At 35.8% G+C, this 15,178-nt stretch overlaps 2 protein-coding genes across 9 annotated transcripts in view; one reads left to right on the forward strand and one right to left on the reverse strand.

The window, feature by feature from the left end:
* ZFHX3 (zinc finger homeobox 3) overlaps positions 1–15,178 on the reverse strand; it is a gene marked incomplete at its 3' end in the record, with an annotated part of 1,354,624 nt that overhangs the window by 1,123,423 nt on the left and 216,023 nt on the right. The window lies entirely within an intron of this gene.
* Positions 12,558–13,865, forward strand: LOC307178633 (mitochondrial import inner membrane translocase subunit TIM14-like). The gene has a single exon (XM_079906992.1). The coding sequence runs from the start codon at positions 12,994–12,996 to the stop codon at positions 13,348–13,350; it is 357 nt and encodes a 118-aa protein (XP_079763118.1). The 5' UTR covers positions 12,558–12,993; the 3' UTR covers positions 13,351–13,865.

Genomic DNA, 15,178 nt, shown 5'->3' on the forward strand with positions numbered 1-15,178 from the left:
CTCTTCAATAGACTGGCTAACAAAATGCTCCTGTCCAGTATATACTGGGATACACACATTCCAACTGCAAAGGCCTCAGAGGGAGCAGTCATTTATGGCTCATCCTTCCATACATGTTCTAAGTGATTTGGCCAGGTGGCCAGGAAGCACAGGAGTGAAGAAAGGACAGACTTTCCAGTCACTCTGAAAGAACCTGTCAAATCACCAATGCTACCAGCATCTTTCATTCACTGGTACCTAACTGAAGGGAAAGATAGGTAGGAGGCAGCCTCTTACAGGACTGCAATGATGATGTAAGAAATAAAGCAGAATTCTTCACTGGAATTCGGGAAGGTTTCTGGGTACAACAGTTTCAGAGCCCAGAATTCCTACTCATATCTTAGGGCAGAATTTCCCAAGGCTGAAGTGCTACGTCGGCTTGGTGCATTTGGGCCAGATGAGTTAGGGTCCTGACCACTTGATTTTCAGGGAATCAGGAAAAGAGCTCAGGCTATAAAATACCTTTCTGATCATTTTTCACTGCTGTGGCTTCAGAGGTTACCAAAGTCTGTAAGGGCACAGAATATAAAATGTTTCCCACTGCAGACCTGGAAGACTGGGCCCTTGAGTCGTGAGTGGCCCACCATCAAAAAACCCTTCTCCCTTTGTTACATCTGCTGGGCCTTCCACTAAAGAACTGAATTAGATAGACTGGGGGAAGGGGAGGAGGCGAGTGGGGAGTGGGGGATGGAAGGAAGGCTGGTGCAAGAATATATTTTCTATGTCTGGATAAGGGAACAGGATTCTAGGTAATTGCCTGGTTTTCTCATTGTTCTCGGCTGCCAATCCGAGATTCATAGAGGGGCTGAAGGGATCTCTCTTTTCTCCTTCCCTTCTAATTCTTCACTCACTACCTCCCCACCAACCCTCCAAGTCACCCCTCCTCACCTTAATCCTTTTCCCTCCCCTCTCATGGTGCTTATTCCATCCTAGAGGGGAAAAAAAAGTAATTTGTCTGTTTTATTTATGATGCAGTGAAGGTATGCTGCACGCGTCAGGATAGCCTGACACTGGTCAAACTATCTGACAGCCGAGAAGAACTGCCTTCATACTCCAATGAGTGTATATTTTAACCATTTGTCCACCAGAGCACACCACCAAGGTTCTGTCACACCACCAAGGTTTTGTCAGGATTCACAGCACTGGGTTTGTTTGTTTGTTTTTTGACATCTATTTTGTTATATCCCAGTTAACCTTGGAACAAGAAGTGTTTTCACAGAATCTTTTGTCCTACATATGTACCCTAAAATATGCAGAGATGCTGTTCGTCATATGGCAAAATTCAAAACTGTCTGAATATTCCCATGAAAGACCTCTGATCATGCTCTTAGAACTTCATTAAATTTAGTGATCTAGAACAGTTATGCCACAAGTCCCAAATCATGATACAGTATTTAGTGATCAGATCCAGAAAGTGGAATTAGCACAAATGAAATCAAAATTTCAAGCTACTTCTCCTCAGAATTAAAAATGAAAGCACAGGTCGAAAAGCTAGAGTAGTCCTGTCAAGAATAACGTCTGGGTAAAAATCCCTCAAGAATATAAAGATTTTATTTTTTTCCTAGAAAGAACCACAGTTAGTAGGTATTTGATAGTTCATCGTCCAAGTTTGAATCAGAGTGTTTTCTCTAATATTTGCAAATTAGGGCTTTTAAGAATTTGACAGGAGCAAACTGAATGGCCAAAGGGACCATTTTATTGCATTTACTCCTTTTCAATTTCTGCTGCATTGTACTCTCTGGATTCCGTGATCTACCTGCCAAATGCACATTCACTTGTGTACATGCTGAAGTGGACTCTCCCCTTACTTTCAACAACAAATCCCTAATTCCGGAGGGCCTGCCTCACATCCACTCTCTCTCTATCCCCTGTTGCTTTGCCACCAGCAATTTAATTCTCCTTTTCAGACATAAAAGGACACACTGGGTTTTCACAATTATACTTTTGATTTCCTCATAAAAAACAATGCTCAGAATTAGGCCCTGGACAATCTGTTCTTGTCCTGCAAAGGCCTGTGGGGCAAGATTTCCAGAAGAACCAATGAGATTTCTGCTGACTGAAAATATTTTTATTTTAATAAACTACAAAAGAAAAATGCTAAAAAAAAAAACAAAAAACACTCACAACAGGTTCAGAAATGTAATGTAATGCACACAGCATGAAACAGAAACAAAGACCCAGCAGACAGGGAGTGTGATGAATGGTCCTAACCACATCGTATTTATTTATTTTTTTTAAATCTGCATTTGCCTTTCATCTGCAAATGAAAGGAATGGGGAGAAAGTGACTATGCATTCCAAGGAATTTCTTTTGGTATAATAAGAGCAAACGCAAATATTATAAACAGAAGCAGAATTAAGAGTCTACAGCAACAAAGATACAGAATGGCTGAAAAATCAGGGTTCCCACTGTGGGGTTTTTTTGCACTCGGCTGTGGAAGGTGGCAAGAAAATGCTGTACAATGTCGACTCAAGACAAGGGTTACCACAGCGCTGAATGCTTCTGCTTTTCAAATCAAATGTGAAAGTGAGTTAAATTGAGTTTTCTTGAGGTGACAGAAGAAAATATATATTTTGGTATACTTTTAAGTATACACTGAAATTATGAAAATTTCTAAGACAGTACTTTAAAAAAATCAAGGCATTAAGATCACTTAATAGTAAATATGTACACAAGTCGAAATATTATTTAAAATTTTCAAGCCATGTAAAAACCACCCACTCTTTTCTCTGTAAGCATTGTTCCCAAGGTTTTAGGAAGAACAAGATAAATCCGACTGTGTGGATTATGTAGTATGCACAATGCACTTGACAGACTGTAAAAGTTAATATATTTTGGCAAGGGTACTAATTTACAAATAGCTGATTAGATGTACCTCACTAGCCATGGAAGAAAATAGGCATATTTTTGTACATAAGACTATTATGCATTTTATATATACATCTACATATGTATGTGTGTGTGTGTTTATGTGAGTGAAGAGAAAAAGAGAAAGCCTCACTCTCAAGCTGTATCAATATTGGTGACACAAAATGCACACAAATTTCACAAGTTCAAAGTCTTCCATTTTTTTAGTGAAAAATAACCAATCTAACATTGTAACTCTACAAATATCTGGAAGTCTTAATAGTACTTTGTACATTTCATAACCATTTAATTTTTAATATTCAAAGAGTTTTATGTAGTGTTCATTTAAGACAAATGGACATAACTTTTGAAGATGTGTTTAGAAGTTATAAGCAATGCCCAGCTGTTTTTGCACGGGTTGAAATACCCCTCAAAGATGAGCTAGTTTGATGTATGCAAACGTTTTATACTTGTTGTATAGTTCTGGAAAAGAAAAATTATATGTGGTTGGCCTTGGCAACTATGATAGAACAATGTCAATATAATAGAGAAGAAACTATTTGATCACAATAAACTTGCTAAAATAAAATTCTTTCTACATGGTTGAAGCTAACAACCATAATTTTATGTGCAATATCAATATGATGTAGAATGGGCCACTTGATTAAAATAAACTTGCTAAAATAAAATTCATGGTGTCAAAATAAACACCCGGATGATAACCTAGGCAGTTCTGAATCTCCCTATGTTTTAAATTTATATTTTCAAAATAGTTCAGAATGGGCTAACAAGATAAATCACATCCTTCTATGGAACCTGATTAAATTTCACATTGGAAACTGAGAAGACTCCTCATGACCTTCCCTTACAGTAGCTGTCCTGCCATTTTGCTGCCTTTGCTCCACCTGGCTCGACCGCAGCTGTCATAAATCGCAGACTACAAAGCTGCATGCTTTGAGAGGCAGCTTCAAAAATATAAGTTTCAAAAATTAAACCACTTACAGTCCCTCCTCTTCATTTAGAGACAATATATTTTGTGCTGGCGTTATCTTGCTATGTAATAATTGCACATTAATAAAAACATATGTGGTGAGAAGCGAATAAATAAACTGCACTTCACAAAAGCATCTCGACACAAAATCACATTTTCAAACTGCTTTAGAAAAGGAACTGAGAAAATCCTGGCAAGTAAATAGGCAGGCAAGCAGCAAAAGAGATATTCTCAAAGGTATTTCCAAACTTGCATTCATGACGTGAAAATCGGTGTTCACTGCAGATTCCTGTAATATTCCCAAGATATAAGTTGCTGAGCATTTTTCCCTATACTGGTTATTGCGTTTTTAAGGAGCCTTTTATACAATTATTTCTTGTATAATTGTCATACAAGCCATAATTGTCATAAAAAGCCATATAATGGTTTTTTTCAGTGTTTATGAATTTCTACACAGGGAAGGTGGCTTATTTTGCCCATTGAAGATGATCTATGGAAATGATCATGTGCAGCTTGATCATTTTTCACACACCCGTAAACTAAGGCTTCACAATATCTCTAGGTACTTTTCTCCTGATCAGCAGAAAGTGTTCCCCTCTACTTTGAAAGTCCAGAAAATCTACAATTAAACTGTTTTGGAATTCTGTTGTCTTGTATTTATCTGTGCATCAGTTACACGCGTATCAGCACCTCTTCTCGAAAGCTTCCAATTTTCCTCTGGAAAAGCTGCCTCTATTTAATCCATTCCTCTCTCAGACAGAGACATACATCAAACAGGAGAGAAATATTACCGAAAGAAATACCTATTTTCTCACACTTTTCAGATTAAATATCTCCAGCTGCAGATAGAAACCTCTTTAAATTGAAATTAATTTCTGTATTTAAAAAAAATATCAGGTGGTATGTTTTACTTTCTCTGCCTTTGCAATACAATTTGTAGGCCCTCGAATTCTTAACACAAATACATTTTTAATCTACAACCCAGCCTGAGGTTTCTCTTATTCTCCTGATTACCGTTTCCCCCTCCATGTGGGACCTTATTTGTTATCTCTCTTGCTCAATGTTTATTCAAAAATACCTTCAATCTGAATAAAGAAAAAAAAAAATGGTCAGCCAAACAATACATAAAAGGGCAAGAGGAAAACACTCATAGAGCTATACAAAATCTATACTTTCCTAGTATAGAAGACTTTTTCTCATAGTCTTATCCCAAAACAAAAAGAATTATTTACATTCACAGCTTAAGAAAATAATTTTACATACTTGCTCTCTATGCTCAAATGCTGCCAGGGTTGCATGTATTTTGTAGAGGCAGACTGCCCTCTGCAGGGGAAAGCAGCTTTTTAACAGCCGCCTTTCAAACAGTCTCAAAAAAAAAAAGAAAAGAAAAGAAAGAAAGAAAAGGAAAAAAACAGGACAGCTGTATCACAGAAAATATAAACAAATAGTTTCTTAAATGGATTTGCTTGTATGCAATTAAACTGAATTTATTCACCCTGAAATGTACTTGTTCACACTCTACTTTTTTTTTTTTTTTAAGTTGCCTATCCCCTTTTTCCACTCACAGGAAAAATAGGAAAAGGGCAACATTTTTGTCACAAGCTGCACAGTGATATTAAACTGAACACAGAATTGTTCCAGCCTCATTTCTTTCCCAAATTAGAGTAGGCTTTAAAAAACATTTTTTTTAATAGTTATTCAAATGCCATGTAACCATTGTACAGCAGGGCTCTGAATTTGTCAAGAAATCTCTCTAGATTTCTGCTCTGGGCTTGGGGCAGTGGAGTGAAAGCATTCTTTGATGCTTAGAAAATTGCATTGTGGTTCTATTATTTTCACTTTAATATTTTGGAAAATGAGATGAGGTGATATTGATTTCACCCCATTGTATGTATTTCAGAGAATAAATGAATAAAAACGCTAATCAAGAGAAATTTTGATGATTGAGTCATAATTACCTAAAACTTAAATGTTGTGGTAGAAATTAGTGACAGTTAAGAGCTAGTGAGTCCTTCATTTCATTAAGGCTTTCATTCTTCCTTGGGTCTATCTGTCTTGCACCAAATACCCTAAAACCTGTTTCAGCAACTAAAGGAGAAGGGAGGTCTGTATTTTTAAGGAATGGTCTTCTAGGGTTTTGGTTTTTGGGTTTTCTTTTTTTTTTAAGGTTGTCACAGAGTGGATTCTGTAAACAGAAAGTGTGTGAAAAGGTGTCACAATTTAGTGGCATTTTCCAATTAAGTCTTCAGGGTTAATTCCTTACACTTAAAAAGACACTTCTGACTTCTGCTTTCATTGTTTTGCCCCCTTTACACCACAGAGCTTCTTCCAACCCCACAAGAGCTGACTTCCTTCCTCCAGTCTCTAAACGCGACCAGCAGGGGGGCCGATGAAGTGCTCATTTTTCACATCAGTCTTATAAAATTGCTTTCCCCATTAATTGTATCCATGGAAACAATACATTTGGCTGGGAAGGGACTCCTGAATAAAATTTAATGGGATTCTCAAAAAATTTGCAGGCTAGGGGGAGATGCAATGATCAGCCATTCTAGCAATCCAAGTTTTAGCCCAGTTCAGGATTAATTTCTTGTTTTCAAAAACTGAACTGAACTGAATCCAAATTAAGCTAAGGTCATAAAAATGTAATTTCACTCTCTGAAAAAGAATTTTACAGGGGAGGGCAAATAGAATTTTTGTTTCAGAAGTACTGTGTAATTTCTAATATACCTCCTAGCAAAAAACAATCATCAGTACTTGCCTGAATGGCAGTTCTTAATACCCAGGTTCTAATAATGTAAGCATGACTTGATCTGGATAACTGATCAGATCTTCTAAGCAATGCCCAGGCACTTGCATTATCCTTCAACCATCCCTACAATCTCCTCCCCTCTCTGTCCTAAGCAGGCATTCTACAAAGTCACATCATTCCCTCTCTCTGGCTTTTTTATTCTTACCTCTCCCTCAGTGCTTATAACCCTTCGGGCAATCTTGGTTTTAATTTTTTTTCCTTAGCAGGTAAAGTGTCTGTATTATAGAATCTTAAGCCAGGCCTTTATATACCCATATTTAATTTGGAAAATATGTGGGTATATACCGCTCATTATGGGATTAGTTACCAGCTGCAAGTCTGCCACTGTGGGAAGCCAATTTGTTGTTGTTTTTTAATGTGCCATTTCTTTACATTAAAAAAAAAAAATTCCATTCAAACCCCTTGGATGCTTCTCTTAGAATTAGACTGATATGATCTAGATGAAGAAAGATATGACTTTAAATCGAATAACAACATATGAATTTCAAATTATCTGTGACTTTTTTCTAAGCCCCAAATCATTTCTGCTTCTGGGTAAGTAGGTTAAAATTTTTAAATATGTAAGAATCCAGACTTAACATTTCCCCTTATACATATTATCCTTTCCCTGAAACAAAATGATGTTCCCACTCTATCAAGTCGTTCCACACGTGTGAGCTTAAAAAAGCTTTGTTAATGCAAAATCAAGAGGAGAAATCAGGTCTGTATTCCTCTGGCCAGAACCCAAGGTCAGCCTGTGAGAAAATAAATGGGTGCTGGTTCTTAAGTGGAGCGCATTCCCGACGAGGCTCTCCACCCCTTGCTCTTTAGGGAAAGGTCAGACACAAATGAAACTCAGGAAATGTAAATCCAGCAAGAATCAGGGCTACAAAAAGCCCTGGAAGGTAGAATCCCCAAGGAAATGAGACTCAAGATATAGTGTCTGAAAGGCAATTCTCTTAAAAAGCATGATGCCCTGGTTCTGTTATCCACTTCATTTGATAAATCTAACTTAGCTTTTGCTTCTACTGTCATCTAAATTCTAAAATTCTTAATTCTCAGAATTTTCTGAGGCATCAACAATCATCCAACTGCAACCAAACAGATACAACTTCTCTAGTATCAACAGTAACAATGACAAATTTATCTAAAGCAAAAATAAAACAAGAGCCTTGAAAATGTTTGTGCCTTTGGCCCAGTACTTTCTTTCTTTCAGGAATTTATGCTAAACAAATAAATCTTTGCACAGTTGATACATTATATGAAAAATATCATAGCATTTTGTAATGCATAATTTATAAAAGCAGATTAGAAACTTTATGTCTAAGAATAGACAATGCATAAAATAAACCACGGTACTTTTGTAAGATGGAATAGTTCACAAAGCAAGTAAAATTAGGCTTATGAAAACTTTTTAATAGAGTGAAGAAATGCCCACTTATGTTAGGGAAAATAAGCAGGACGTAGACATCATTTACATAACTAATATATACAGAGAAGAAAGACTGAAAGGAAATGCAAAAGCTTCACAGTGATTATTTTCTTTGTAATTTTCTATACTTCCTAAATTTCTACGAGTATCTTTTTATCTCATACATAAAGAAAACAACAAAAGTTACCATAAATGGATCTACATACATATACTTTAAGAGAAGCTTCAACGAAATCAACCCCTAATTTGGTCTTCTATAAACTGAACAGATAGAATAGGCAGAGAAATGTTTGCTGGGATGTAATACAATTCATTCCATAGATGTTCCATGCAGTGGGCACTGTGCTATATGGATGAGGAATATTGCCTTGGAAAGCTCTCAGTTGGTGTAAGGAGGGGTAACCATGTAAAAATAAAACTGTGCACCTAAATTCACCATAAATGAGACACAAGCCCTGCCTTTGAGCAGCTCAAGGGAGACGAAGTTCATCAAATTATTGCTACATGGTGTGAGAAGAATTGTAAAAAATAATTTTTAAAAAGCAGCGGTTTTCAAATTCAAGCTATGCCAGGGAACTTCAAGGGTTACAAAAACTATGCTATTTTAATTTCTTCATTTAAACAGCACTTATTTCTAAAATGGTATTTTAAATACAGGCACACACAAGAATATTATATACCAATATTATAATATTCATATCTGAAATTTTCACTACATTACGTTATGCAACCAGGTTAACTTGCTTCCTCTGTGAACTGTGAATAAACTATTTCTAACCATCCTTATTCAAGAGATTACAAAAACAAGCTTCTTAAGCAAACAAACAAAATCCTAAAACTTGCAACTACTTATAGATGTGAATCAGAATTCTCTCAACATGGGAATCTAAAACAAACAAGTCACTTGCTCAAGGTGACCTCAAGCTGTAATTGCCCCCATACTCTCCAATTATAGATTCAGATTTATAAAATCAACTTAATCTAATTTATTACAACTGCTTTTTCAGCAGGGGAGGTGCTGTTGATCATTTAGAAATCATTTGGAAACAAAAAGACTTTCGATGCTTGAAAAAAGTTTCAAAGTGAGTGATAAGCTATGGTCACGGCACAGTGAAGACATAAAGGAAGCAATAAAATAAATGCAAGCTATCTTATCACATTTGAAAAGTGGAAATTTTTACTTTTCATAATATTTAGCCAAAACTAATTTTCATTGTGTATTTTTCCCTAATTTTCATGACAAAGGAATCGAATAGGAAATACATGGATCACTACTGTGCAATATCAATAGTTCTCTTGGTTTTAGGTCATTCAAAAATCAACTGGAAGAACCTACTTTTAAGTTAGAAAAGAAAGGTTAGAAAGAGACATTGTGCTATGGAAATGCAAATATCCAGTTATTCTGGTAACTGTCCAAAGGCAACAAATAGGAAAGCAGCCCATGTCACCCAGAACATCGCCTGTATCCCTGCATGAGACACTTAAGTAGATTACAGGGATTGTCCTGAGGTGACAAGAGTCCCAAGGGACACCTTGCCTCCTGCATCCATTAGGAAGATTTTGGCTTCAGGTAATAGAAAAACATAACTCAAACCATGTGGGCATTTATTATCACAACATTAAGTAGCAGAGCAACCTCCAGGTTTCCTCTCTCCTTCTTGGCTTCGTCTTCCTATGTATTGACTTCATCCTAAGATGGATGGCAAGATGACTGCAACAGTTCCAAGTACAATATCCAGAACCAACCATAGCCAGTGAAAGGACCATCTTTTCCTCATTATATGGGTGAATAAACCTTTTCAAGAAAGCCCCAAGCAAAATTTTCCTCCTGCCAAAATTGTATTACATGCCCATGCCTAAACCAGTCATTGGCAAGGGAACACTCTATGACTGACTTAGATTAACCGGAACCCTAGAGCAGGAGATGGGCCTAGCTTCTTCTGAAGCACATAGCCATGTATAAAAATGGTGGAAAACCAGATCAATGAAGTTTCTATCGGGAAGGAGGAAGTTGCGATGACTATTAGGGTGTGGCTGCTGTAAAGAAGCTAAAGAATAGGCTTGACACTGTTGTTCTGGCTGGTGACATGGTAACAAACCATTTGGACTAGGAGGGAGCCATGTTGAGAGGCAACTCACTCATACAAGAAAATGCTTATTGAGGTAATTATACACATAAAATTATTAACTGGGTCAACTATTCCTCCTATAACCATGTGTTCATTGTTGCTTAAACCTTTTTCTTAACATTTTAAGAGTTGTAAATTATTAGGTAGATATGGCCCCTCCTCAAGCTGGATTAGGTAGATCCTTCTGAGATCTCACAGCAGCCTCCTGTTACCTGAAGTATATTACTTACTTATGGCTGCCTTTTTATTAGAGTTCCATATAGTTCTATTTATCTTCATTAAGAATTCACCTATATTCTTCTGAAGAACAGAAACCATGTCTTATTCATTTCTTATCCCTCCCTATTAGTTACAATACTCAACATAATGTCTTAAATGTCTGTTGTATGAACTAAGAGATTTGATGTTTACAATGGTATAAAGTTCTAATCCATTGTATTTCTATCTTCCTCTCACAATTTTACTCTGTTCCTTTATTCCTTAATGTTCAGAATTTTTGTTATACATCCAGTGTACTTCTCATTACTAATATTTTATCAGTCTTTCAAATTATTAAGATTCTATCCTGTTATACAATTCTTTCACCTCTAAGAAGGTAGCCCTGGCAGAGATGCTCACAAAGATACATAAAGATATTCACAGAAAAATCATTTATAATTGCAAAAAAATCAGAAACTTAAGATGCAACTACAGGGATTGCCTAGATAAGTAATACATCCATTCTGTGGAAAATAACTACTAAAGAATCATGGTTTAGAAGATTAATAATGGCATAAGTTTCATGATAAACTCTTAGAGGTACAAAAGCACTTAACAAAACATATATATATATATATATATATATACACACATATGTATATATACACACACATATATAATATGCCCAAGTTTAAAAAAATAAAAATTGGAGGCCTTTCCAGCAAAGATAGCAAATTGATCTGAGGTGTGAAGTCTCTCCTCCCACTTCAAAGACATCTAGAAATTCTACATAAAATTTGAAGAACTTTTTCAAAGTACACAGCTGGAGTTTAAGATAAGAAAAATACATTTCTAGGGGCCAGAAAAATAAGCCATGTGTCCCTCAGGAAGAAATGGATGTAGATTGTGGCAATGACACAAAAAGTCAAGATTTTGAGTCCTGAACTTCCTCCAAGAAGCAAGACCGGGGGTGAACTAGAAGTAGAAAAAACTCCCAACAGGATAAAGATAAGGTTTGCCTCAAGGTACAGCAGGAAGCAGAGTCAGTCATGACAATTTTGAATTCCCTGCCCTGCAAGGCATGTCAGCAGAGTGTAAAATTCTTTGAGCTATTAGCAAAGTCCAAACTAAAAAATTAGTATAAAAAGTGGTCCAAACCTGGGAAACCCATACATCCACAGTAAAACACAAAACTGTCCCATAAGGGTGCTTCCACAATCCAGCACATACCTATAAATATATAATTAGTACTGATGAACTCAGAAAGACTGCAAAGAATACAAAGCAATCCAATGCTATAAAAGTTTGCAAATGCAACAAAAGCTCATAATCAAATGACTCTGAATACTAAAGCAATTCAAAAAGAATTTTAAAATAAATGTTTATAGCCATTAAGCAGATGAAAAAGATAATAGATTCCACATGGCAGGATCAAGGTACAGGCATACCTGAGAGATACTGCAGGTTCAGTTCTAGATCACCACCATAAAGCAAGTATCGCAATAAAGAAAATCACATGAATTTTCTGATTTCCAAGTGCATGTAACAGTTATATTTGAACTCCACTGTAGTCTATTAAGTGTGCAATAGCATTGTATCTAAAAAAACAATGTACATACCTTAATTTTAAAATACTTTATTGCTAAAAAAAATGCTAACCATCATCCGAGCCTTCAGCGAGCTGCAGTAGTAATATCAAAGATCACTGCCACAGATCACCATAACAAATATAATATTAATGAAAAAGTTTGAAATATTGTAAGAATTACCAAAATGTGACAGAGACATGAAGTGAGCAAACACTGTTGGAAAAGTGGTGCCAGTACACTTGCTCAGCAGGGCATCGCCACAAACTTTCAATTTGCAAAGAACACAGGATCTGTGAAGTACAACAAAGTGAAGCACAATAAAACAAAGTATGCGTGTATTATTAAAAATGGAAAAATCTGAAAAAAATTCTATCACTGGCAAACAAAACAATAATATGTTAAAGAGCACACAACACAAAGAGGAAGAGAAATTTATTAAATTGGAAGATAAGTCTAAAGAAGTCACCTAGAATGTACCACAGGAAGTTTAAATAATGGAAAATCTGAAAGAGAAATTTAGACAGAAGATCCAGCATATGATAGTTATCTGTGAAAGACACTACAGTGAACAAAGAAAGATATAATATTTTTAAAGTTTTCAGAAGTTAAGATATAAACCCTCAGATTGAAAGAGCTCCTTAACTCCCCAGACTAAACAAAGATACAACACTGTAGTGAAACTACAGAACACCAAGAAAAAAGAGAAAAAAGTGTGAACGCTGCAAGAGAGAAAAGATAAACTACCTTCAAAGGAACAATAATCAAACCAATAGGAATCCTATCAAAGGCAACAATAGATGCACAAATAATAAGATGCACAAATATATTTTCCCCAAAATAATAAGGGAAAATAACATAACCTACAATTCCATACCTAGCTAAACAATCATCTAAGAGTTCAAATAAAAGCAGACTGTCCAAGATATAAAAACTAAGAACTTGGGCACTCCCAGGGGAGGCAGAGGAGTCGAGCGGGAACCATGGCCAGTACAGTCATAGCAGTTGGACTGACCATTGCTGCAGCAGGATTTGCAGGCCATTATGCTTTGCAAGCCATGAAGCATATGGAGCCTCAAGTAAAACAAGTTTTTCAAAGTCTACCAAAATCTGCCTTCAGTGGTGGCTATTACACCTTCAGAGGTGGGTTTGAACCCCAAATGACAAAACAGGAAGCAGCATTAATACTAGATGTAAGCTCTAATGCCAATAAAGGAAAGATAAGAGATGCTCATCGACCAATTATGCTTTTAAATCACCCAGACAAGGGAGGATATCCTTATATAGCAGCCAAAATCAATGAAGCTAAAGATTTACTAGAAGGTCAAACTAAAAAATGAATTAAATGTATGATGAATTTTAAGTTCTCACTCATTTATATATATGAATATCAGCTTTTTATAATAAAATGCCTTAAAGCTACACATTTTTAAAATTAGCATAAGCTAAATCAAAGCCTTGCTATAAATTTGAGGATTTAAAATCAGATTATAGAATATTTGTAGGTTAATACTCAATAATTATGGATAAATGCATGCCATCTGAAGTGTTGTTCATTACTCATTTGTCAAATAATTTCGTACCTATTTCAAGACAAAGTGAAAAAGAGAGTCTCTCCCTAAAGGAATCCCCAATCTGATGGGAGACAGATAAACTGATAATTAAAATACAATGTGATAAATATGATGGAATTAACACATGTTGTTATAGTAGGGGATCATCTCATTGGGACAGAAGGCTGTTCAAGGAACAGAGAACTCCCCCAGCGACTTAGAACCTTGAACTTAAAAATGAATTTAGCCAAAACTTAACCTAAGAAATTGATCTAGGTATGTATTTATCATACATATCTTCCTCTGAAATTTTTTGGAAGTGTTTGAGAAGGATGGGTATTAGCTCTTCTCCAAATGTTTGATAGAGTTCACCTGTGAAGCCATCTGGTCCTGGACTTTTGTCTGTTGGAAGATTTTTAATCACACTTTCAATTTCATTACTTGTGATTGGTCTGCTCATATTTTCTACTTCTTCCTGGTTCAGTCTTGGAAGCTTATACCTTTCTAAGAATTCATCCATTACTTCCAGGTTGTCCATTTTATTGGCATAAAGTTGCTTGTAGTAGTCTTTTATGATGCTTTGTATTTCTGCAGTGTCCATTTTAACTTCTTTTTCATTTCTAATTTTATTAATTTGCGTCCTCTCCCTCTTTTTCTTGATGAGACTGGCTAAAGGTTTATCAATTTTGTTTATCTTCTCAAAGAACCAGCTTTTAGTTTTATTGATCTTTGCTATTGTTTTCTTTGCTTTTATTTCATTTATTATTTATTTTTATGATTCATTTCCTTCTACTAATTTTGGGTTTTGTTTATTCTTCTTTCTCTAGTTCCTTTAGGTGTAAGGTTAGATGGTTTATTTGAGATTTTTCTTGTTTCTTGAGGTAGGCTCGTATTGCTATAAACTTCCCTCTTAGAACTGCTTTTTCTGCATCCCATAGGTTTTGGATCATCGTGTTTTCATTGTCATTTGTCTCTAGGTATTTTTTGATTTCCTCAGTGATCTCTTGGTTACTTACTATTGTATTGTTTAGCCTCCATGTGTTTGTGTTTTTTACGTTGTTTTCCCTGTAATTTATTTCTAATCTCATAGCATCATGGTCAGAAAAGATGCTTGACATGATTTCTATTTTCTTAAATTTACCGAGGCTTGATTTGTGACCCAAGAGGTGATCTACCCCGGAGAATGTTCCATGTGCACTTGAGAAGAAAGTATAATCTGCTATTTTCAGATGGAATGTCCTATAAATATCAATCAAATCTATCTGGTCTATTGTGTCATTTAAAGCTTGTGTTTCCTTATTAAATTTCTGTCTGGATGATCTGTCCATTGGTGTAAGTGAGGTGTTAAAGTCCCCCACTATTACTGTGTTACTGTCGATTTCTGCTTTTACAGCTGTTAGCATTTGCCTTAGGTATTGAGGCACTCCTATGTTGGGTGCATATATAATTGTTATATCTTCTTCTTGGATTGATCCCTTGATCATTACGTAGTGTCCTTGTCTCTTGTAATAGTCTTTATTTTAAAGTCTATTTTATCTGATATGAGTATTGCTACTGCAGCTTTCTTTTGATTTCCATTTGCACAGAATATCTTTTTCCATTCCCTCACTTTCAG

This window comes from Stenella coeruleoalba (genome assembly GCF_951394435.1).
Source record: "Stenella coeruleoalba genome assembly, chromosome: 20".
NCBI lineage: Eukaryota > Metazoa > Chordata > Mammalia > Artiodactyla > Delphinidae > Stenella > Stenella coeruleoalba.

Excerpts from the sequence above, each read along its gene's own strand:
- LOC307178633 (XM_079906992.1), top strand. The coding sequence starts at position 12,994 with ATGGCCAGTACAGTCATAGCAGTTGGACTGACCATTGCTGCAGCAGGA.